Source organism: Chiloscyllium plagiosum, unplaced genomic scaffold, assembly GCF_037043375.1.
Source record: "Chiloscyllium plagiosum isolate Xiang-an unplaced genomic scaffold, Cpla_swu_hap1 HiC_scaffold_8, whole genome shotgun sequence".
NCBI lineage: Eukaryota > Metazoa > Chordata > Chondrichthyes > Orectolobiformes > Hemiscylliidae > Chiloscyllium > Chiloscyllium plagiosum.
The window spans coordinates 69179454-69204254 of record NW_028270146.1 but is presented as its reverse complement, the minus strand read 5'-3'; the positions used below and the strand labels follow the sequence as shown (position 1 = coordinate 69204254).

At 41.0% G+C, this 24801-nt stretch overlaps 1 protein-coding gene across 2 annotated transcripts in view; it reads left to right on the top strand.

The window, feature by feature from the left end:
* sec23a (Sec23 homolog A, coat complex II component) overlaps positions 1 to 24801 on the top strand; it is a 92440-nt gene that overhangs the window by 43676 nt on the left and 23963 nt on the right. For both annotated transcript variants that reach the window (XM_043697863.2, XM_043697864.2), the window contains exons 9-12: positions 9446 to 9561; positions 11790 to 11913; positions 13307 to 13387; positions 18049 to 18138. In XM_043697863.2, coding sequence (XP_043553798.1) covers positions 9446 to 9561; positions 11790 to 11913; positions 13307 to 13387; positions 18049 to 18138 — 411 coding nt within the window. The remainder of the gene's footprint in view (positions 1 to 9445; positions 9562 to 11789; positions 11914 to 13306; positions 13388 to 18048; positions 18139 to 24801) is intronic.

The following is a 24801-nucleotide window of genomic DNA, read 5'->3' as shown; positions in this document are numbered from 1 at the left end:
CACCAGGGTCCCAGGTTCGATTCCAGCCTCGGGTGACTGTCTGTGTGGAGTTTGCATATTCTCCTCGTGTCTGCATGGGTTTCCTCCGGGTACTCCGGTTTCCTCCCACAATCCAAAGATGTGCAGGTCAGGTGAATTGGCCATGTTAAATTGCCCATAGTGTTAGGTGCATTAGTCAGCGGGGAATGGGTCTGGGTGGGCTACTCTTCGGAGGGTCGGTGTGGACTGGTTGGGCCAAAGGGCCTGTTTCCACACTGTCGGAAATCTAATCTAATCAAAACAGTGAACGTACCTCATGCATATCTAATTTTTGTTTAAAAGAACAAGCAGATTAAGACACTTTATAAATTGACATTTCTTGTGATGTTTCTTATGACATCTCTATCTGTAAGTTATTCTGTAAGGGGATGCGAGGCTTTAACTCTTAGTCTTCTATTTCTTCACTGTCTTAGATGAGGAGAGAGAAATAGAGGGGTGGACAAGTTGAGAGGCAAGTCCAGAGTTTAGGCCTTCAGTTGAAAGGATGGCTGCTTCATGGAGCATTTAAAATTGAAGACTAAAGAGGCCAGAATTGCAGGAGTGCAGAGATATTAGTGGATTTTAGGGCTGGAAGAGATAACAGATAAGGTGCTAGGCCCTGGATGGATGGGAATTTTAAAATGAAGATATTTCTTAACTGGTAGCTAATGCAGGTCAGCGAGCACAGTGGTGATGGGTGATCAGGACCTGAAGCATGTTAGTATATAAATGCTACAGTGTAGGATAAGTTAAAGTTTCTGGAGAATGGAAGATGAGAGTTCGGTGTGACAAGGTTAGAGGTAACATGGGCAAAGTTGAAGGTTTCATGAGATTCTATCACGGAAGGAATGAATCATCTTAATGATGGGACAGCTTTGATGAACAGAGGCTAATCGTAGGTCAAAAACAGTTGTCTGGTTTAACACCAAATGATTGCCAGTCGATGTCTCAGGAATAGATTTTATGGTGTAGTTAAAGACTATGATCTTGATCTTCCCAACATTTAGTTGCCAAGAATTCTACTCAGGATTAATGGTGCTGGAAAAGCACAGCAGGTCAGGCAGCATCCAAAGAGCAGGACGATCAACTTTTCAGGCAAAAATCCTTGATCGGGAAATGGCTTTTGCCCGCAACATCAGTTTTTTTTTCCTGCTCCACGGATGTGGAACAGTCAAAACAAGTGATGTATGTTGTCAGTGTACTTGTGGAACCTGGCGTTATGTCTTTTGGTGCTGTTACTGAGACTCGACAATTGGATTAGCTGAAGGCTGGAACCAATAATTGGTCCTCGGGGAACACCAGAGGTGATGTGTGATAACAGGAAGAGAGACCATTATAATGATTCCCTGGCTAAATTAGATTGATTAGAATAAAATAAAGCTGGTATACCTTCACCCATTTAGATTAAAGAGAAAAACCTACTCTTGTTTTCCCCTCCATCCTTATCTGTCTCAATTTCCCGATACCCACCTCCTCCCTCCCCTTGCATTCACAATTTTATATACAGAGATCCCAACTTCAATGCTATTAAAAATATTAGGAAACATTGTAACCATCTGAAACTAGTTCAGCAATGCAACTATATTTGTTTAGAATGTTGGCTTTAAGATCTATTTTGGTCAATGGCCACAATAATAAAAAAAGAGAAAACATATTGTTGATGCAAACAGCAGCTTGATCACCTTTCTGTGTAAAAACTAATTGTTTCCTTTCTCCAAATTTGTACATTCATTCTGAGTCCTCTTCTACTTATTATTTACTCTTCCTGCCCAAGAATGGGAATGAAGAAATTGATGGTAACACAGATAACTAGTTTCTAATCTTAGAGATGTTGCATATTTGCAAAAAAAGACAAAGCATTAAAAAAACACAAGAAAAAGGAGCAGGTCGGTCAAATGATTCCTTAGGTCTGCACGGCAATTCAGTATGGTTTTGGCTAATCTGAGAACAAACAAAACTTACAGCCCAGGAACAGGCCCTTCAGCCCTCCAAGCCTGAGCCGATCCAATCCAAATCCACTGTCTAAACCTGTCTCCCAGTTCCTCAGCATCTGTATCCCTCTGCTCCCTACCTACTCGTGCATCTGCCCAGACACATCTTGAATGAATCTACCATGCCTGCCTCTACTACCTCTGCTGGCAACATGTTCCATGTACCTACCACCCGCTGTGTAAAGTACTTGCTGTGTGTATCCCCCTTGAACTTTTCACCTCTCATCTTGAAAGTGTGACCTCTCGTTATTGAATCCTTCACCCTGGGGAAAAAGCTTATCTCTATCTATCTGTCTGTACCCTTTATGGTTTTGTCGACCTCAATCCGGTCCCCCCTCAATCCCCTTTTTTCTAAAGAAAACAATCCTAACCTATTCAACCTCACTTCATAGCTAGCACCTTCCATACCAGGCAACATCCTCGTAAACCTTCTCTGCACCCTCCCCAAAGCGTCCACATTCGTTTGGTAATGTGGCAACCAAATCTGTACACGGTGTTCTAAATGCGGACAAACCAATGTCTTGTACAATTTTACCATGACCTGCCAGTTCTTATACTCAATACCCTGTCCGATGAAGGCAAGCATATCATATGCCTTGACCACTCTACTGACCTGTGCAGCAATCTTCAGGGTCCAGTGGACCTGAACTCCCAGATCTCTCTGCTCATCAACATTTCGAAAGGCTCTTCCGTTTATTGTATAATTTGCTCTAGAATTAGACTTCCCAAAATTCATCACCTCACATTTGTCTGAATTGAACTCCATTTACCACTTTCCTGCCCAACTCTCCAGTCTATCTATATTCTCCTGTATTCTATGCTTTCTGCTACTCCACCAATCTTTGTGTCATCTGCAAACTTGCTGATCATACCAACAGTGCCCTCTTCCAAATCATTTATGTATATCACAAACAACAGTGGCCCCAACACTGATCTCTGTGGAACACCAGTGGTCATCTTTCTCTATTTCGAGAAACTCCCTTCAACTACTACTGTTTGTCTCCTGTTGCTCAACCAGTTCTTTATCCACCTAGCTAGAACGCCTTGCACACCATGTGACTTCACTTTCTCCATTAGCTTACCATGAGGAACCTTATCAAACGCCTTACTAAAGTCCATGTATATGACATCTACAGCCCTTCCTTCATCTATCAACTTGGTCACTTCCTCAAAGAACTTTATTAAGTTGGTAAGGCACGATCTCCCCCGCACAAATCCATGTTGCCTATCACTGATAAGCCCATTCCTTTCCAAATATAAATAGATTTTATCCCTCAGTACCTTCTCTAGCAACTTTCCCACCACTGACGTCAGGCTGTATTTACCCAGAATATCCCCACTACCCTCCTTGTACAGGGGGACAACATGAGCAAATCTCTAGTTTTCTGGCGCTTCACCTGTGTTTAATGATGCTACAAAGATATCTGACAGGGCCCCAGCTATTTCCTCTCTTGCCTCCCTCAGCAACCTCGGATAGATCCCATCCAGTCCTGGGGATTTGTCCACCTTAATAACCTCTAACGTATCCAACACATCTTCCCTTCTTAGGTCAACGTGATCCAGAGTGATCAAACTTCTATCTTTAATCTCAACATTCATCATGTCCCTCTCCTCAGTGAACACTGAGGCAAAGCAATCATTCAGAATCGTACCCATTCTCTAAGGTTCGACACACAACTTTCCTCCTTAGCCTTTAGTGGATCAATCCTTTCTCTAGTTACCCACTTGCTTCTTATGTAAAAACAAAAGGCTTTGGGATTCTCCTTAATTCTGCTCACTAAAGCTATTTCATGACCCTTTTTAGCCCGCTTGATTCCTTGTTTAAGATTGGTCCTACTCCTCCGATATTCCTCCAGGGCCCATTCTGTTCTTAGCTGCCTGGACCTTACATATGCTTCCCTTTTCCTCTTGGCTAGTACAATTTCTCTTGTCACCCACAGTTCACAAATCTTGCCTTGCCTTTCCTATCCTTTGCTTTCAGCAGGACATGCCTATCCTGCACTATCTTTAACCTATCTTTGAAAGCATCCCACATATCAAATGTGGATTTCCCTTCAAATAGCTGTGTCCAATCCACATTTCCCAGCTCCTGCCTAATTTTGATATAATTGACCTTGGCCCAGTTTAGTACTCTTCCCTTAGGACTACACTCATCTTTGTCTACGAGTATTCTAAAACTTAGAGAATTGTGGTCACTGTTCCCAAAGAAAACCCCACTGCAACTTCTACCACCTGACATGGCTCATTCCCCAACACCAGATCCAATATGGCCCCTTCCCTTGTCAGACTACTGACATACTCCTCGACGTATCTTACAAGTTCTGCCCCATCCAGACTTCTGACACTAAGTGTATCCCAGTCAATATTGGGAAAATTAAAATCTCCCATCACCACCACCACCACCCTGTTGCCTCTACAACTTTCCATAATCTGTTTACCTATTTGTTCTTCTGCCTCACGCTCACTGTTGGGAGGCCTGTAATTGATCCCCAACAATGTAACTGCACCCTTCTTATTTCTAAGCTCCACCCATAATGCCTCACTACTCAAGCCCTCCATTGTGTCCTCCTTTAGCATAGCTGTGATATCATCCTTGACCAGCAATGCAACTTCTCCGCTCTCTCACCCCCACCCCCCCCAACAACCCTTTTACTTCCCTCCCTGTCCTGTCTGAAGCGTCTATATCCTGGAACATTACGTGCCAATCATGCCCTTCCTTCAACCAAGTTTCTGTGATTGCAATAATGTCATACTCCCAGGCACCAATCCAAGCCCTAAGTTCACCTGCCTTACCCACTACTCTGCTTGCATTAAAGTATATGCACTTCACACCACCAGTTCTTTTGTGTTCATCTGCTCTCTGCCTGCTCTTCCCCTTATTAATGCTCACTTCACGATTCTTACAGTCTCCAGTTTTCCACCTCGCTGTCTACTTGTCTTCTCTTCTGGTTCCCAGCCACATTAGTTTAAAACCTCCCCAACAACAGTAGCAAAAACTCCCCCCAAGGACATTAGTTCCAGTCTGGTTCAGATATAGACCATCTAATTTGTAATAGTCCCACTTTCCCCAGAACCGGTCCCAATGTCCAACAAATCTGAACCTCACCCTCCTACACCATCCCTTAAGCTACATGTTCATCCTGCCTATTCTTTCTTTTCTACGCTGGCTAGCGTGGCACTGGTAGTAATCCCGAGATCACTACTTTTGAGGTCTTCCTTTTTAACTTCTCTCCTAGCTCTCTGAATTCTTCAGGACCTCATCTCGTTTTTTACTTATATTGTTGGTGCTTGAATACATCAAAACAACTAGCTGTTCACCTCTTTTAGAATGCTCTGCAGCCGATTGGTGGCATCCCTGATCCGTGCACCTGGGAGGCAACATACTATCTGGCAGTCTCGTTTTCAGACACAGAACCGCCTATCTACTCCCCTTAGAGAATCCCTTATGACTGTGGCCCTACAAGTCTTTTTCCCGCCCTTCTGTACACCAATGCCTGCCACACTGCCATGATCCTGGCAACTGCTGCCCTCCCCTGGTGAGCCATCTCCCCCAACAGTATCCAAAACAATATACCTGTTTTGGAGGGAGATAACCGCAGGGGACACCTGTACTGCCTTCCTACTCTTTCTGCCTTTAGCTCACCCATTCAATGTTTCACTCAGCAATTCTAACCTGAGGTGTGACCAGTTCACTAAATGTGCTCTCCACGACCACCTCAGCATCGCAGATGTTCTACAGTGAGTTCATCCATAGCTCCAGAGCCATCATGCAATCAAACGAGAGCTGCAACTGGACACACTTCTGCAAGTGTAAGAGTCGGGAACGTCAGCCACTTCCCTGAACTCCCACATCAAGCAAGAGGCACATGCACGAGTCTGAGGTCCCCTGCCATTGTAAGCCTTAGCTTTATATCAACTAACTAAAACCAAACAATGCATTTAAATATATAAAAGAAAAGAGAGAGGAAAAAACAAGAACTTTACCTTACAGAGTCTTTTTTTTTCCTTCAGGTTAGAGGAGGTGGGGATGGGGGGTGGGAGGGAGATACCACATGTGTAGTATCTCTGGTTTAGCTGCTGCTCAAATTTATACCAAGTCCTTACCTTCCCGGCAACCTCCTGTTCTCCACGTCACTTCCGCTCTGTCTCTCGCTGCACCCGGACAGAAAAAAAAATCTTACGCTGAATAGGCTGGGGCTATTTTCCCTGGAATGTCAGAGACTGAGGTCACCATATAGAGGTTTATAAAATCATGAGGGGCATGGATAGGGTAAATAAACAAGGTCTTTTCCCTGGTTTGGGAACTAGTGGGCGTAGGTTTAGGGTGAGAGGGGAAAGATTTAAAAGCGACCTAAGGTTCAACTTTTTCTCACAATGGGTGGTGCATGTATGGAATGAGCTGCCAGACGAAGTGGTGGAGGCTGGTGCAATTGTAATATTTAAAAGGCATCTGGATGTATATACAAATAGGCAGGATTTAGAGGGGTATGTGCCAAATGCTGGCAAATGAACTAGCTTAGGTTAGATTATCTGGTCAGCGTGGATGAGTTGGACTGAAGGGTCTGTACATCTTTGACTAAGTTTCCAACTCATTTCCCATATTCCTTGATTCCCCAGTATACCAACAATCTCTCTATCTCACCCTTTAAATATTTTCAGGAGTGGAGCATCTGCAATCTTTTGGAATAACAATTCCACAGGTGTTCCCTCGTTTTGAGTGAAGAGATTTCTGCTTCTCTTAGTCTGAAATGATTGGAGCCTGATCCTGAGAATGTGTGTCTGTTTTCTAAATTCCCCAGCTGAGAAACAACTTCAATACATAACCATTCAAACATTTTCATTCTTCTTAACTCCAATGAATATAGTCCCAGTAATGTAACATGCTAACATATTGTCCCAACTCATCTCGCTCTCGCCTTGTTTGGAGTCAGAGTTATACAGCACAAAAGCAGGCCCTTTGGTCCAACTCATCCATGCTGACCAGATATCCTCAACTGACCTCATCCCATTTTCCAGCATTTCGTCAATATATCTCCAAAATCTTCTACTCATGTACCTATCCAGATGTCTTTTAAATGTTGTAATTATACCCCCTCAGTTACGTCCAATCTTTTTGGAAATCCAAATATACAACATTTCTTGCCTTTTTTTTAAATCTACCCCACCTCATTAAGAAATTCCAATTACTTTGTTAAATATGATTTCTTTGAATAAAAAAGCATGTTGACCTTATTCATATTTTTTTGGAGCATTGCTAAGATGCTTTTAATGGATTCCAGAATTTTCCAGGTGACTAATGTTGGATTTTATTTTCTTGAACTGCTCCAATACTTTACCTCCATTAATATTAATTCCCTTAGTTTTCTGTCTTATTAATCTATTGGTTAGGCTCTCTTTCTGGAATGTGACTTGTGCCTTATAGTATGTAGCTGTATTGCTGGAACAGCACAGCAGGTCAGGCAGCATCTAGGGAACAGAAGATTCGACGTTTCGGGCACATGAATGTGCCCGAAACGTCGAATCTTCTGTTCCCTAGATGCTGCCTGACCTGCTGTGCTGTTCCAGCAATAAAGTTTCAGCTTTGATCTCCAGCGTCTGCAGACCTCACTTTCTCCCCTTATAGTATGTAGACAATGCATTATTTGTTCAGTTTCTGCTGTTTCTAGGAGAGTTTTTCCTGTTTCTTCCTCTAACAGAACAAGATTTACTTTAGGCATTTTTAAAAATGTCTACATGAAAGTTCTTATTATCTGCTTTCGTTGTCCTGGTTCGTTTACTTTCTCATTATGTTTTCTTTCTCTTTTTAATCAACCCTATGGTGCCCTTTGGGATCAAAGGTTGTATGGAGAAAGCAGGAGAATGGCCTAAAGAAACATACCAACCATGATTGAATGTTGGAGCAGCGATGATGGGCCAAAAGGCCTAATTCTGCTCCTGGATCTTTTGGTCTTTGCTGATTTCCGAGACACCCAGAATCCAGAGACTTATCATTAATCTTTGCGACATACAGGCCTCCTTCTCTCACCTCATGCTGTCCATAACTTCCTTAGCAACTGTTGTATGCTTTTTGCTTAGCTTTTTTCTTTTCCAGCGATATATGTTTGTTAAACAGTTTAAATTGCTTGTTTAATTGTTCCCAATGTCTATTATACTTTTTGTTTTTTGCCCAAGCAACTTGGCAAGCTTCCCCCTTTTGTTGAGGACTAGAAGATGCTTTCAAACAATATGGAATTCAGTTTTATCTTGACCACCTTTTCTAAGCCGATCATTTCCAATGAGATGGCAATTTAACCTTGCCATATTGCAAATTACTAGATTCTAGTGTAGGTTTATACCTGGTCTACGCAAAATGTATTTTGTATTGTCAATAAAGCACTTTACAAATTCATCTTCCAGGCCCTTTTACCAATTTGAGTTGTCCAGTCTAAATGAAAGTTCAAGTCAACTACTGGTACAAGGTTGCCTTCATATTAAATTTCAATTATTTCTCACTTAGACTTCTAACCAACGACATAGCTACTGTTAAGGGATCAACTAGTTATTCCTGTTGATACTTTTCTGACTTTGTTCCTCTTAATCTCCATACTGATTCCAGCACAGGCTTTTTGCAAGAGCAACTTAGATAGTCCCAAACCCTCTCCCCTACCATTTTCCCCCAGGCCAGAAATTTTGTTTTCTCCAGATGGCTGTCCAATTCTCCTAAAAATCAATTTTTACTTGATATTGTAGATATTTCAGCGCGTTTTGAGAAGATGTGTAGCTCCATTTGAGGTTCTGGATGTAGTTGTGCTCGTTGAGCTGCAAGTTTTGTTTTCAGATGTTTCATCACCATACTCGGTAACATAATCCGTGAGCCTCCATCAGTGAATGATGAAGCACTGGTGGCAGACCTGCTTTCTATTTATGTATTTAGGTTTCCTTGGGTTGGTCATGTCATTTCCTGTTCTTTTTCGCAGGCGGTGGTAAATGGGATCTAAGTCAATGTGTTTGTTGATAGAGTTCCAGTTGGAATGCCATGCTTCTCGGAATAGAGACACGCATGAGAATTCCTAGAAGTGTGCCATTCCAACTAGAACTCTATCAACAAACACATTGACTTAGATCCCATTTACCACCCCCTGCGAAAAAGAACAGGAAATGACGTTACCAACCCAAGGAAACCTAAACACACAAATGCCACCAGTGCTTCATCCGGAGGCTCACTGATGATGTTACCTAGTATGGTGACGAAACTTCTGAAAACAAATCTTTAAGCTCAGCGAGCAAACTGACATCCAGAATTGTAGATATATCTCAAATGCAGACTTTTAAATCAAAATGAATGGAAAAGATAAATGATACTAGTTATGTATTTACCTTTTCAAATAAAAGCTTGTGTATGAGAGATGTTGAGTTGGTTTGATATTTCAGTATTTTATCATTTACTGTTAATGTAGCACTATGAAGCCTTGTCAAATCGAGCAGCAGCAAATGGCCATGTCATCGATATCTATGCTTGTGCATTGGATCAAACTGGGCTCAATGAAATGAAATGCTGCCCAAATCATACAGGGTGAGTAGTCTCTGGCTTGTTGAAATCAAATTACTAATGCTAATATGCCAAAGCCAAGTCTTAATGTATGAAATGTGAAGTCCGCAATGATGCAAGTGCAGAGAATATAGTTCCGTTTCTTTTGCTGAATGTGTTTGTTGTAGGGTCATCCAAACAATTTTTATTCTTTGCAGTTTTCCAAACAAAATCTATCTTGCCTCAAGTCGCTATTGTACTTTTTCTTTTTTATATCAAAGATAAATCTGTTTGGGGGAGGAGTAGATGATGGTGGTTGAAAGCATGAAAAAATAGATTCTCGGAAAGTTTTCCTCTCTAGTTGTTAACTGTAATCCAGTGAATTTTGTACTACTTTTGGGTTTCTATGAAGGTTTAATGCTTTCGTACAGTGCTTTCCATATAATGCTTTCATATGCTGTTGATGGAAGCACGAATGTTCCACCATGCAAATTAATAGCCTATCATACCTATAAGGAGTTTGGTTTGACAATCCGAAAGACAAACATTATGATCCAGGATATTGCTCTACCATCATCAATCTGGTACAAGGGCAGCTGCCACTTAGACAAAGAATATTGACAACTGGGAGATCGTCGTTGAGTCATGAAATCATGGCGGGTCATTTGAAGGGAGTTGGAGAAATAGAAATTTACTAGTGTGCGAAGGAGAGGGCCCAGGAAAAACAGACCAGCAAATCTTGCACTTCTCAGTCCACTGTCTTCTGAATCGCACCAGGTGACATTTAACATAGAATTGACCACAAAGCACAATTGTCACCATACAAGTGTGCACATTGTCTTGTTATAGATTTAGGCAGTTGGAAAATATGCAGAAAGGCTAGCAGCAGTTCTGTCTTGTATTATTTCACAAAATGTTGAGAGGGTACCTAATGCAATCTTGCTATGCTTTCCAACTTTCATAAATCTTGAGATGTCCCTTTTGAACGTTTCCATCTTTTAACAAGTTTGTGCTTAAGAAAATGTGGATTTTTTCTGTCTGTTTACCTTTTATAGATTAATGTATCTCTTTTAAAACTGAATTGTTTAAAAAAAAAACTAGAAGTCCCATACAAGGCAACTGGTCATGGCTGTAGGATTATTACTGAACTGGGGATCTGTTATTTGCTGTTGCCGTGTGATCCATTTTTGAGGATTGAAGCTGTGCAATTTTGAAGTATTGCAATATGGAAGCACTGCAGCACTATCTTTGAATTGCCCATACCTTTTATGTTTAAAGAGTGGTAAATATGTACAAGTTGCAGCTTCTAACTTGGTTTTGAATTTTGATTGATTGGGAAAAGAATAACAGCAGTTGTATCTTATAATTCATGCTTTTATGTATACAGACTTAACATTTTTTTATATCTCCAATTCAGAACCTATTTCAGGGAACTTACATTTTCTTAACTTATCAGTCACAGGAGTGTCTAATTTCTTGGTGTTCCCTGCATGTTGAAACAGGAACACATAGTTTGCGTTCCCCTTGGTTTTGTGTTTCTCCACACTTACTTGGAAAATTGTATTGAATATCTTGTTTTGTAATGTTACTGTTAGATTTTTTTTATCAACATGTTTGAATGTTTCGTGCTTCCTAAAAAAAGCAAAAGCCATGTCATATTAATGGCATGTTAAAAACGGGCAGAAACAATAAATTGCTCATTTTAGTCATTGGAACTATTTTGTTGACTTGATGTGCTGAATATTTGGAGTGAATTGGATAAGTTTGTTCTGTTGCAGAGCTGGCCATCCTGATGCAGCATATCAGGTTTTAATTCTTGAATACTATGCGGATGTTCTCAATTTTTATAGATTGTTAACGTTTGGTTTAAAATTACATTTGTCTCCTCTTTGCCTCTCAGTTTTACTGTTGTTCATGGATACAGCCTTTAGCTGTTGATGTTACAGATTCCTGATTATCCCAAATGATAATCTAAGACAATAGGAGAACAAATTCTTCATCTAATTTCTTCTTACTATGATGAATCTTGACCTATCACATACTGGAGCTTAAATACCTACCTGTTTCCTAGACCAAACTTGTGCATTGAAGCTGCTTGAGTGGGATTTGAACTCTGACAGTCATCTCAGCTTTAAGTTGGCATTGTATGAACTGGCATTTAATCTTACATGTTTTGTTTTAATTGATTCTTTTTCTTCAATTTTAGTTGAGGATAAAGCCAATGTTTTATGTTTTCTACCCCCCCCCGGCTCCACCCCCAATCCGTTTTTCAGAGGTTACATGGTGATGGGAGACTCCTTCAACACATCCCTGTTCAAGCAAACTTTTCAGCGAGTGTTTACAAAAGATATCCAGGGACAATTTAAAATGGCTTTTGGAGGAACACTAGAAATTAAGGTAATGGTGTTAGACTTATTTCTCACCATAAACTATTTTATTATTACAAGCTGTGTTTGGAGCCTTGAACCTTCCTGAATTCTAAAGATTTCCAGAGGTCATGCTATCAACTATCAGATCCCCTACAATGTTCACAAGTTCCATTATTGGAATGCAAAATGAGCATCAATTTTGTTTCGTTTGTTGAGACATTGCATATAAATATACTTGGATCAGAATTTTCTGTAGGATGTAAATTGCTAGGAAAGGAACAATGAAAATGGAGCTGGGTCTTTGTGTGAGGCTAGGAGAAAGTGAGGACTGCAGGTACTGGAGATCAGAGTCAAAATGTGTGGTGCAGGAAAAGCACAGCCAGTCAGGCAGCATCCAAGGAGCAGGAGAGTCGATGGTTCTAGCATAAGCTGTTCATCAGGAGATGATGAAGAGCTTATGCTCGAAACGTCGACTCTCCTGCTCCTTGGATGCTGCTGTGCTTTTCCAGCAGCACCACTTTTCACTTTGTGTTAGGCTGTTTACTGGCCTACAGCTTATTTTCAATTACTCCTCTTGCAAACATATAGTTGTGTTTTGCCTAAGCCAGAATGAAGACATTTTTGAATATTCCCTGTATAACCTTCAATTCTAAGTTCTTATAAAAACGTATGGTTTTGTATCACTGGTCACTTTGGGAGCAGTGCTCTTTAAATTAAGAGTATCTCAGAATCAATAGTAAACTACCGTTCAAAGGTAATTTCCAACTTTGATCCCAAGAAGTCAAGAATCAATATCAAGAACCAAATAGCTTTGCGAATTTAAAATGTATACAATGAACAGTGGCAGTAACTGTTCCAAATCTAGCTCATTCTATTCCTGTGTTAGCTAGTTTATTCATCATTAAAGAGGAATGTTAAGTTTGCCATCCAAAATGCTGTATCAAATTTTATGCTTACATTTCTGACATGTTGCCAAGAAGGTTGATTTACTTCACTGTTTTTAAGAAACCATTATGTCAGCCTTTTAATTAAACATACAAAGTCATCCAGTATTACTTAGAATAATTGAAATAACTTCCACAGTTCTGCATCTGGTGAATTTAATTCTGAATCAAAATTACACACCAGAAGTTAGTAGAATTATTCATGCATTTTTAAAATAGGTTATCTTGCTCCGCATACAATTGTACATGGCAAACAATTGAATGGAGTAATATTACTTGACATTCTTATTTTGATATTGGACTTGGAAAGTTTATTTTTAGTTGCAGGTGGATGTTTATTTCAAGACTTGAAATGAGAAAATTTATGTTCCTTTAAATCTTGAACATTCCTAGACTTAGACCAAACTTGTTTTTAATTAAAATCAAGCATAAATCTGCATTAAAGGTATATAATTTTTAAAAAAATTTCCTCTAAAGACATCAAGAGAAATCAAGATTTCTGGAGCCATTGGACCCTGTATATCGCTGTGTGCTAAAGGACCTTGTGTGTCAGAAAATGTGAGTAGTCTTCTGTTTTTATTCATTCTTAATATCCAGAAATAATATTACAGAAACAATGTGATGTTTGTGAAAAGAATTGCAGCAAGGGATTGCCTGTGGTTTCATGTGGAAGTATCTTATTTATCTTCCATGCTAAATATGAAATTAGCACTGAAGTGATAAGGGGAGTAAATTTGTCCAACCACAGTTCAAGTAATAGTGTGGTCAGCCATTGGTACGGGTTTCATGCAACTTCCAAATCTTGAAAAGGGAAGTGTTATTGTGAGAACCACATTGCATTATGTTCAATTTTTGAAGGTGGAAATGTATCCAGCAAAGTTCCACTGGAAGAGGAAATTGATGCATAGGACTGTAGAACAGGGGAGATAATTTTAAAGATTCAAGATTTTGCAAGGGGATGGAATATTTTGCATACATCCCATTTATAGAGATAAGCTACCAGGAGTGTTAGGATGTCTCGGATAAATAAAGCAGTTAGAAACTATTTAAAATTACACCGAGGACGATGATAATGCAAAGAAATAAATAAAAAAAGACTTTTAACAGCAGGAAGAAGTGAGGTAGAAAATACACAAAAACTCGGAAAGTGTACTTTTGAAAAAGAACTTAAAAATGCAGTATTAAAAAAAATCCAACAAACTGAAGATGCTGGAAATCAAAATAAAAACTGAAATTGCTGGTAAAACTTACCAGGTTTGGTAGTATCAAGGGAGACAAAGCAGAGTTAACATTTCATGTCCAGTGACTCTTCTTCAGAACTCCTCTGAAGGAGTTCACACCTACTGAGTTATGTGAGAAATTTGTTTTTGTTTAAAAATGCAGTCGTTATCTTGAAAAAGGCATTGTTAACTTGTAGAGATGATTACATTGGATATGTCTATCTGAGAAGTATAAGGAAGTTTTTGCTAAGCTATAGAAATTATATTTCATTGTACTGTCAAGCATAGTTACAGCCGAGAAGCATGTAAATAGGCCAGTGTAAGACATATTGTTTCAAAGGAATGCTGCATTAGCACAGTCTATATCACTAAACATCTTTGGGACAACTGTCAAGTTTGTTGTTAAGGATAAATTTACCAAAGAGAAAGTTGGAAGTTGCCAGCAAAGATTTCACAAGTGCCAATAATGTTTGACAAACAACATAGATGTCTCGGAAGTAGTAAGTAGTGTAATACATGTAGAAAATAAATTCAGTGCCGTGTTTGTGGACTTTAGCAAAGTGCTTCACAAGGCATAGAAATTAGAAGCAGGTATAGGCCAATTGGCCCTTCAAGCCTTCACTGCTATTCAGTACGATGATTGCTGATCATCCAACTCAGAATCCTGTTCTTGCTTTCTCCCCATACCCTTTTGATCCCTTTAGTCTTAAGAGCTATATCTAACTCCTCCTTGAAAGCATTCGACGTTTTGGTCGCAACTACTTTCTGGGTCACTGAATTCCACAGGCTAATCACTTTTTGTGGGAAGACATTTATCATCACAGGCTTGTTTATTCCTATTCTTTGTTCCTTTGTACCAACTAGTTCTCCATCTATGTTGATCCATTAACCCCCAGACCCATGTGCTTTAACTCTACATGCTGATCTCTTTTTTGGGACCTTATTGAGAGCCTTCTGAAGATCTAATAAAGCCACAACCACTGGCTGCGCCTTATCAGTTCTATTCATTACATCCTCAAAAGGTTGCTGTAGATTTGTCAAGCATGATTTCCCTTTTGCAAATCCATGCTGACTCTGTGTGATCCTGTCACTGTTATCAGAGAGCTCTGCTTTTAAATCTTTTATAATGGACAGCAGCATTTTCACTACTATTGATGTCAGGCTAACTGGTCTATAATTCCTTGTTTTCTTTCTATCTCTTTTCTTAACTAGTGGGGTTCCATTAAATACGCTCCAATCCATGGGACCTGTTCCAGAACCTTGAAAGATGCCCACCGTGCAACCACTTTTCCAGAACTATTTCCATAAGTGCCCTAGGATGTAAATTATTGGGCCCTGGGGCTTTATCAGGCTTTAATCTCATCAATTACCCAAACACTTTCCCTATCAATCCCTTCAGTTCCTCCCTCTCACTGGACATTACATTTCCCCAAGACTTTTGGGGCATTCTATGTGTCCTCCTCTGTGAAGACAGAACCAAAATATATATTTAATTGGTCTAACATCTGCTTGTTCCCCGTTATAACTGCCCCTGTTTCTGACTATAATAGACAACATCTCTCTTCCTAATCTTTTTCTCTACACATATCTATAGAAGCTACTACAATCAGTTTGTATATTATCTCTAAACTTGAACTTGATTTTCCCATCTTAATCAAACTGCTTCTAAAATGTAAACTGCTTCCAATCCTCAGGTCTCCTGGGTTGTTTTCTTTTTTTGACCAACTTATATGCTCTCCTTCAATCTAATACCATCCTTAATTTCCCACCTTAGGATCAATTTTCCTGGGTGTTTTTTTGTGCCAAACATGAATGAACGATTGTTTACAGTTTCTCCATCCATTCTTTAAATGTTTGCTGTTGACAGTTCGCAGTCATCCCTTTAAGTAGCATTCTCTGATTTATCATAGCCAACCTGTGCCTCATACCATCGTACTTTCCTTTATTAGATTCAGGACTCTGGCTTCATAATTTGCTGCATCACTTCCTGCCTTCATGATGAATTCTGACATATTATGGTTACTCTTCCTCAACATTATGACAGGTTATTAAGCAAGATTATTTCCCTAGATGATATAATCTCATTGATGGAGCAAGAGCGTGTATTCTGGCAATGCATAAACTTTGTCTTTTTATGCTGGAATCTTCCAGTCCTGCCTCCAGTGATGAGCTGACTGGGAGGCTCACTGCTGAATACTAATTCCAACAGATAAAAGGGTGAGCCATGTCTGAAAGGGACACAGTTTTAGCAGTGTCAAAAAGGGTGAGAGCAGTTTTGTTTTTGGATAGGGAAGTGAGGATGAGCCATATTGATGTTAGCAGCGGGATGGTGGTGCATTTGCACATGGTGTGCAGTGTCAGGCAGCACATATGTGCATGTGAGGTGTTCATGTGACCTGTCTTGGGATTGTCATTGTTTTGGGTTCCTTTGTTAGTCTATTTGATTTACTTAGAAATATGCTCCTGAGCAGCCTTTTACCAGTAATGCTTCTAAGTAAGTCAGTGTAACTCATGTTGGAAGTTGTTAATTGTGTTGTAAAGTGAATTCCCAGAACTTTTGCCATCATGATCCTCAATAATGAGCATTTGTTGATTTTCTGCAATTGAGATCAGAATAAGTGAAAAGAGTAAGAGTCACAGACAAAGGGTAGTGGGATGGGTCTGGGTGGGATGCTCTTCATATGGTTGACTTGTTGGACCAAATGGCCTGTAGGGATTCTATGAGGAGCAAAAACAGTTGAGTGCATTTTTCTGCGTTTGCAATGTGGCTCATATAAGTCATTTAAAGGTTGGAAGAGTACGAGATCAAGGAGGTGATGGTGAACTTGTACAAGATAATAGATTTGCCTTTAGTATTTCATCCAATTTTGGGCACTGTTGAAGCTTTAGGAAGTATATGAAGCTGGTGGAGGGAACGCAAAACAGGTTTATGAGTGTTTCTAGCTATGAAGAATTTCAGTTATAAACATTGGAGATTTTGATAGTGTTTTCTTTGTTGGAGATGTCCACGTAGAGATATGATCAAAGTATTTGAGTATCCTGAGCAATCTGCACAGAGTTCATGCAGAGGAAATATTCCCAGTCATATAAGTCTTGAAACTGGATTTAAAGTGATTAGTAAGCAAAACAAAAATAGTACAAAGAAAGATGTTTCTACAAAAATAGAGTGGCGAGGGCAGGTTCAATCGAGGCATTCAGAAGGGAATTAGGTATTTTTGAAAATGAGCCACACGGAGGGCTACAGGGAGAATGCAGGGGACTGTCACCAATTGGGTTGTTAATTTAAAGACGCATTGAGCTAAATGGCCTCCTTCAGTGTAGTAACCGTTCCGTTATGGAGTTCATTTCTGCAACCATTTTTGTTCATTGTTTATATCTGTGATTTGGATTTTGACTTGGAACAGAGTATGCTGCTGATGTTTCTGGATGCCTGATAAAGGGAACATTATTTTTGGGGGTCAACCAAATTATGCTTCCACTGGTGGCATCTGTGCTGGGAAGGAGCATGAACATGTTGAACACTATTTCCACCTCTCTCTCTTCTCTGAGGCTCTGCATTTTTTGTACTTTTCTATGGTCATACAAGTTGTGATATTGCTAATGTTATTTCATATTATTTGTGGTTATGAATAGCTCTTGTATGTGGAATGAATTTCTAATAAACACTAATAGTGCACAGATATGAGTGTTAGCATGAATTATATGGTTAAGATTGCTATCAAGGGACATTGATCAGCAGAGAAATGAGCTACACAACATCAAATGGAATTAAATATTAATTGTGAGGTGGTGCGTATTTGTTTTACAAAACTGCATGTAATTATGCTTTAGTGTCGGTTCCATGTTGTGGAAGAGACAAAAGGTTTCACGAAATATGTCAAAATTATGACTGAATTGTAATAAGAGGGACTAAGCATGCCAAATTGTAAAATTTTAATAGAATGTACAGATTTAAAAAGAGAATTTCAGCTAACAGTCTTTGGTTGCCTTTATTTACAGGAAATTGGAACAGGTGGGACCTGCCAGTGGAAGATCTGTGGTCTGGACCACAATACAACTCTTGGTATATACTTTGAAGTTGTGAATCAGGTGTGTAAGAAATGGATGTGATGATAGAGGTCCTTCCCATGGTTTCTACCCAATGTGCTCCCGGACCCCTGTATTACCACCCCATTGAAAAACTCCAGTGTACTCTGATCCTAGCATTGCTTGCTCAACATTGTGGGATTCCTGAAATTCCCCTCACTTACTGATACGTGTGCTCACGCACACGAGTGCACAACTTCCCCACACACATACCACATGCCCCCCACACATCCACCCCTTTCCATCGGTTTCTAGGTGAAAGATACCATCATGCTACTTTTTTGAAGATTTATTTAGAGGATCTAGGCATCACTTACTGGGCTAGCGTTTATTACTCATTCAAATTGCCATTCAGAAGGTCGTTATGGTCTACCTTTTTGAAAAGCTCAAGTCTGTTTGGTGGAGGTACATGCATAATGGTATTAGGCAGAAAGTTCCAGGATTTCGATCCAGCAGCAGTGAAGGAATGATATTTTTCAAAATCAGGGTGGTTAGTGGTCTGGAGAAGAACTTGCAGATGGTGATATTCCCATCTGTCTGCTGCCCTAGTCCTTCTAGATGGTAGTGGTTGTGGATCTAGAATGTCCTGTCTGAAGAGTGTTGATAAATTACTATAGTGCATCGTGTAGATGGTACAGACTGCTGCTTCTGTGCATAGGTGGTGTAAGGATTAAATGCTTATTGGTGTAATAGCATTCAAGTGGATTAATTTGTCTTGAATGATGACAGGCTTCTTGATGAGTGTCTTTGGAGCAGTATTCACCCAGGCAAGTGGGAAGTAATTCACCATACTCCTGACTTGTGCCTTGCACATGGTAGCCAGGCTTTCTGCCACATCAGAAGGCCCCTGTCCCAAATTCCCCAGTACTAATGTATAATTCTGTATCTATGATATCATTGTAATTACCCACTTCAAGTATAAACTAATTTTAAAAAATTAATTACATACTTCAGGACCTTTGTTTTATTTAGTATTCTTGTTTCTCTAAACTTTTGAGTCAAATATGTATGTGATTCTGGATTGCAATCTTGAAAATATCACCAGCAGCGTTACACTATATGGCTTAGGGCAAATCTAACATGATTTATTGAATTGCAGTTTACTTTTAGCCATGATAATATAATAATATATCTCACATGGTGGGGGGGACAACGCAAAAGGTGTTTAACTAGCATGCATGCCTATCCCACAGCATTTGTCTCAGCAGACTGAAAGGTATGGTCCTTTGTAAGGAGAGGGGTTATTTATGTCATTGATTATTTTGGTATATGAGTTAGGTGAATGGTGGATTTGTAAGAGAATGTGAACAAGACATAGTATCATGTATATATTCGTTTATACAACTCAGCAGTTGGTACATTTCAAATGTATTTTATTACATTTAAATGGTTTTGAGATTTTGTCCTAAGGTTGTGAAGCATTAATGCAAGTCTTCTGTAAATATGTAAATGAACAGCTATAGGGGTCATCTGTGGCCCTGCCCCCTCTCCCCACCAACCAAGTCCTAATCTGCACTGCCATTTAATCTGATTGAAACTTCAAGCCTACATTTCCACCTACCCAATTATTATGTAAATTGTGTGTGTAATATATCTGCACCATAAAATAATTTAAATATATAATTATTAAATAATCATCCCTCTTCATTTTGAATAATCATATTTTCTTTTGTAGTTTTACAGATTTAGTTAGGGAATTCTGAGTAAAACAAGCTGAAAGTGAGGGCTGCAGATGCTGGAGATTAGAGTTGAAAAGTGTGGTGCTGAAAAAGCACAGCGGTCAGGCAGCATCCGAGGAGCAAGAGAGTTGACATTTCAAGCATAAGCTCTTTAATGGGGGAGCTGCAGAGAGGGCTGAAAGATAAATGGGATGTGGTGGAGCCGTGGGGAAGGTAGCAGGCATAGGTAGATGAAGGTGGGCCATAATGGTGATAGGTCGGAGAGTTGGGAAGGGAAATGAGCAAGTAGATCAGTTCATGACGGTGGTGCAGAGCTAGAGGGTTGGATCTGGGATAAGGTGGTGGCAGGGGAAATGGGGAAACTGGTGAAATCAACATTGGTTCCATATGGTTGGAGTGTCCCATGGCGAAAGATGAGGCGTTATCCCTCCAGGTGGCTAGAGTTTGGCGGTGGAGGCGGCCAAGGACTTGCATATCCTTGGCAGAGGGGGAGGGGGAGGGGGAACGGCCGCAGGGTGGTAGGGTTGATTGGCATGTTAGTCCCAGAGATGTTCTCTGAAATGTTCCGCAAATTGGCGTCCTGTCTCCCTAACATAGAGGAGACCACATCGAGAGCAATGGACACAATAGATGACATGTAGAAGTACAGGTAAATCTCTGTCAGATATGGAAGAGTCATATAGATGTACAGCATGGAAACAGACCCTTCGATCCAACCCGTCCATGCCGACCAGATATCCCAACCCAATGTAATCCCACCTGCCAGCACCCAGTCTATATCCCTCCAAACCCTTCCTATTCATACACCCATCCAGGTGCCTCTTAAATGTTGCAATTGTACCAGCCTCCTCCACTTCCTCTGGCAGCTCATTCCATACACATACCACCCTCTGTGTGAAAAAGTTGCCCCATAGGTTTCTTTTATATCTTTCCCCTTTCGCTCTAAACCTATGCCCTGTAGCTCTGGACTCCGTGACCCCAGGGAAAGGACTTTGCCTATTTACCCTATCCATGCCCCTTGTAGTTTTGTAAACCTCTAAGGTCACCCCTTAGCCTCAACCTGTTCAGCCTCTCCCTATAGCTCAAATCCGCCAACCCTGGCAACATTCTTGTAAATCTCTTCTGAACCCTTTCAGGTTTAACAATATCTTTCCAATAGGAAGGAGACTAGAATTGCACACAATATTCCAACAGTGGCCTAACCAATGTCCTGTCCTTTGGGGCCTCGCCATTAAACTAACAGACAAGGAGGGGGGTGCAGTGGTAGTTTGGCACACCAATCACAACACCACTGAAGCCAAGCGCCAACTTGCAGACACCTCCTCTAACTGCCTCACCTCCCATCACCAAACCATCGTCTCCCAGACCATACACAACCTCACCACCTCAGGGGATCTTCCACTAACAGCCTCCAACCTCATTATCCATGAACCCCGCACCACCTACTAAGATTTACAAACCTGACTGCCACCATCGACCCATTATCTCAGCCTGGTCCTGCCCCACTGAACTTATCTCTGTATACCTTGACACCATCCTGTTCCCCTCAGTTCAGGATTTCCCCACATACATTCGGGGCACCACCCAAGCCCTCCAACTTCTCCGTGACCTTCGTTTCCCCGGTCTCCAATGCCTCATCTTCACCATGGACATCCAATCCCTGTTCACATCCATTCATCATGACTAAGCTCTCCATTTCTTCCTCACCTGTCGACCCAACCCCTCCACCGACACACTCATTTGATTGGCTGAACTGGTCCTCGCCCTCAATAACTTCTCCTTTGAATCCTCCCACTTTCTCCGGACCAAAGGAGTAAAAATGGGCACCAGCTATGCCTGCCTCTTTGTCGGGTATGTGGGACAGTCCATCTTCTGCAGGTAACGGGCACCATTCCCCACCTTTTCCTCCGCTACGTTGATTACTGTATCGGCGTCACCTCGTGCTGTCACTAGGAGGTTGAACAGTTCAACTTCACGAGCACCTTCCACCCTAATCTCAAGTTCACTTGGACCATCCCTAACACCTCCCTCCCCTTCCTCAGCCTCTCCATCTACATTTCTGGTGACTGACTCACCACGGACATATACTTAAAACCCATAAACCCCCACAGCTACCTGGACTACTCCTTCTCCCATACTGCCTCCTGCAAAAACACTAGCCCTTACTCCCAATTCCTTGGTCTCTGCCGCATCTGCTCCCAGGCGAACCACTTCCAACATAGAATGTCCCAGATTGCCTCCTCCTTCAGGAACTGCAATTTCCCCTCCTCTCGAGTTCAATGATGCCCTCTAGCGCATCTCCTCCATTTCCCACACCTCTGCCCTTGAACCCCACCCCTCCAATCACAATTAGGACACAACCCACCTGGTCCTTACCTTCCACCCCACCAACCTCTGGATACAACATGTCATTCTCACCATTTCCACCACCTACAAACAGACCCTACCACCAGGGCTATATTTCTCTTCCCCCCCCCCCGATCTGCGTTCTGCAGAAACCATTCCCTCCACGACTCCCTTGGTAGGTCCATGGCCCCTCACCAACCCACCCTCCACCTTCCCTTCCCACAGCAAGAAATGCTAAACCTGTGCTCACACCTCCCCCGTCACCTCCGTTCATGGCCTCAAAGGATCCTTCCACATCCGACAGAGATTTACCTGTACTTTCACACACCTCATCCGCTGTGTCCATTGCTTTCGATGTGGTCGCCTCTACATTGGGGAGACAGGACGCCAACTTGGGGAATGTTTCAGAGAACATCTCAGAGACACACGTCAATCCACCCCACCACCGGCCAAAGATTTGCATGTTCTTGGTGGAATGGGAGGGGGGTTGAAGTCTTCAGCCACCTCCACTGCCAAATTTTAGCCACCCGATTCCTGCACGAAGAAAGCCTCATCTTCTGCCTTGGGACACTCTAACACATGGGATCAATGTTGATGTCACTAGTTTCCTCATTTCCCCTGCCCCCACCGTATCCCAGATCCAACCCTGTAACTCTGCACTGCCCTCATGAGTTGTCCTATCTGTCCACCTCCCTTCCCACCTATCCGCTCCACCTTTCTTTTAGACGTATCACCATCGTCCCCTCAACCTAATCTACCTATCTCATTCCCAGCTACCTTCCGCCCCCCACCCAGCCCCACTCCCTCCCATTTGTCTTTCAGTCCTCTTGCCACTTCCCAACCCCCCCACCATCATTCCTGACGAAGAGCTTATGCTCAAAATGTCAACTCTCCTGCTCCTCAGATACTGCCTGACCAGCTGTGCTTTTCCAGCCCACTCTTTTCAATTCTGATTAAAAGTAAATTCTTCTGAAATTGTAAATTAAGGATATTTAAATTGGTTTTAGTATTTCTATCATGTAGTCTATCTACTGTATTTACATAATTGGCCACTTCATCATGCATTTATGAATATAAAATGGTTTATGTGCTGGATGATAGTATGCGTGCCTTGTCATGAAGCTGCTTCATTGGGTGATGCTCTAAATTGAGAAGCAGAAGCAGAATTTCAGTAGGTTACCTGTCTAATATTGACCATGAATTATGTAAACTTGCATCTCACAATGTTATAATTTTTTGTAATGATTATTTGATAGTTTGAGTTTTAAAATAGAAGTAAGTGGGTTTTTAGTTTTACTTCTGTGAGGTGACTTCTTTTAAGAGGTCAGAAAGTCATTTTGGAACATAGTTCAAACATCAGTTCCAAGAAAATGTAACTTAAGCTTGGATCAGCTACCTGGGAGTTTAATTGCTGAAGGTTTACTAAGTTCATTTGTCTCACCTACTACAACACAGATCATCAGGGACCGCTATCAAGTAGATTTTATTAGGGAAAGATTTATCAGCAGAAAGGCCATGAGTATAGTAGAGAGTTTAGTTGAAACGGTGGCACAGTGGTTAGCACTGCTGCCTCACAGCACCAGAGACCTGGGTTCAATTCCCGCCTCAGGCGACTGACTGTGTGGAGTTTGCACGTTCTCCCCGTGTCTGCGTGGGTTTCCTCCGGGTGCTCCGGTTTCCTCCCACCATCCAAAGATGTGCAGGGTCAGGTGAATTGGCCATACTAAATTGCCTGTAGTGTTAGGTTAGGGGTATGGGTGGGTTTCGCTTCGGCGGGTCGGTGTGGACTTGTTGGGCCAAAGGGCCTGTTTCCACACTGTAATCTAATCTAATCTAATCTAAATCACCAGGTTGAGAGAGTTGGAAAGACATCTCTTGACCATTAGAGCTAAAAGAAAAATTGCAAAGGCTGAGAAGCATCGGTGTCTATATTTGTGACTCTGGAAGAGAAATTGCATCTCATGAATGTGCAGAAAATAAATTGAATCAGAAATGAAGAGTTAAGATCATGAAAAGTTACTTTGCTAAAGTTGAAAGTCTGTACAGAATTTTTGTTTTGCTGTTTAAAGTGAGACTTTCCCAAATTGTCTTATATATGTAACACGGATAGCTTTTTCGTTCAGTAACTAATCACTACTCTAACCAAAGTGCAAACACAAATGTCTCTTGATCTATTAATCCAGATTTTACTCTGGGATCTGACTTGTTCAATTCTACCATCAGCTGGGATCTGAATGTTTGTCACATTTCTGAATCTGTCATGTGAACTAGCTAGTTGAGAATATTTTTGTGATTAATGTAATTGCATGTTTAGGATTTTTCTGGTGTATTATGTATGAAGACAAATTCCATTATGCAGAGTTTTGATCGTAATTAAAATTTGTGTATGGGATGAAAGTTCATGAATTACATGTTTAGTGAACATTGGATTCAATGGAGAACAGGAAAATGCAAGCTATGATTTTGCAAAACGTAGCCTGCCTCTGAGGAATTGAGTCTTTGTTGTGGCAACACACAGATGAGATTGTTCCTCAGTGTTGACTGTTTAATACATTCATTTACCTGTTTTTCATCTGCTTTGAATGCAGTCCTTAATTTCAATTTCTTCAGTTATTCTGCAATGCTAATTCATGGTACATCA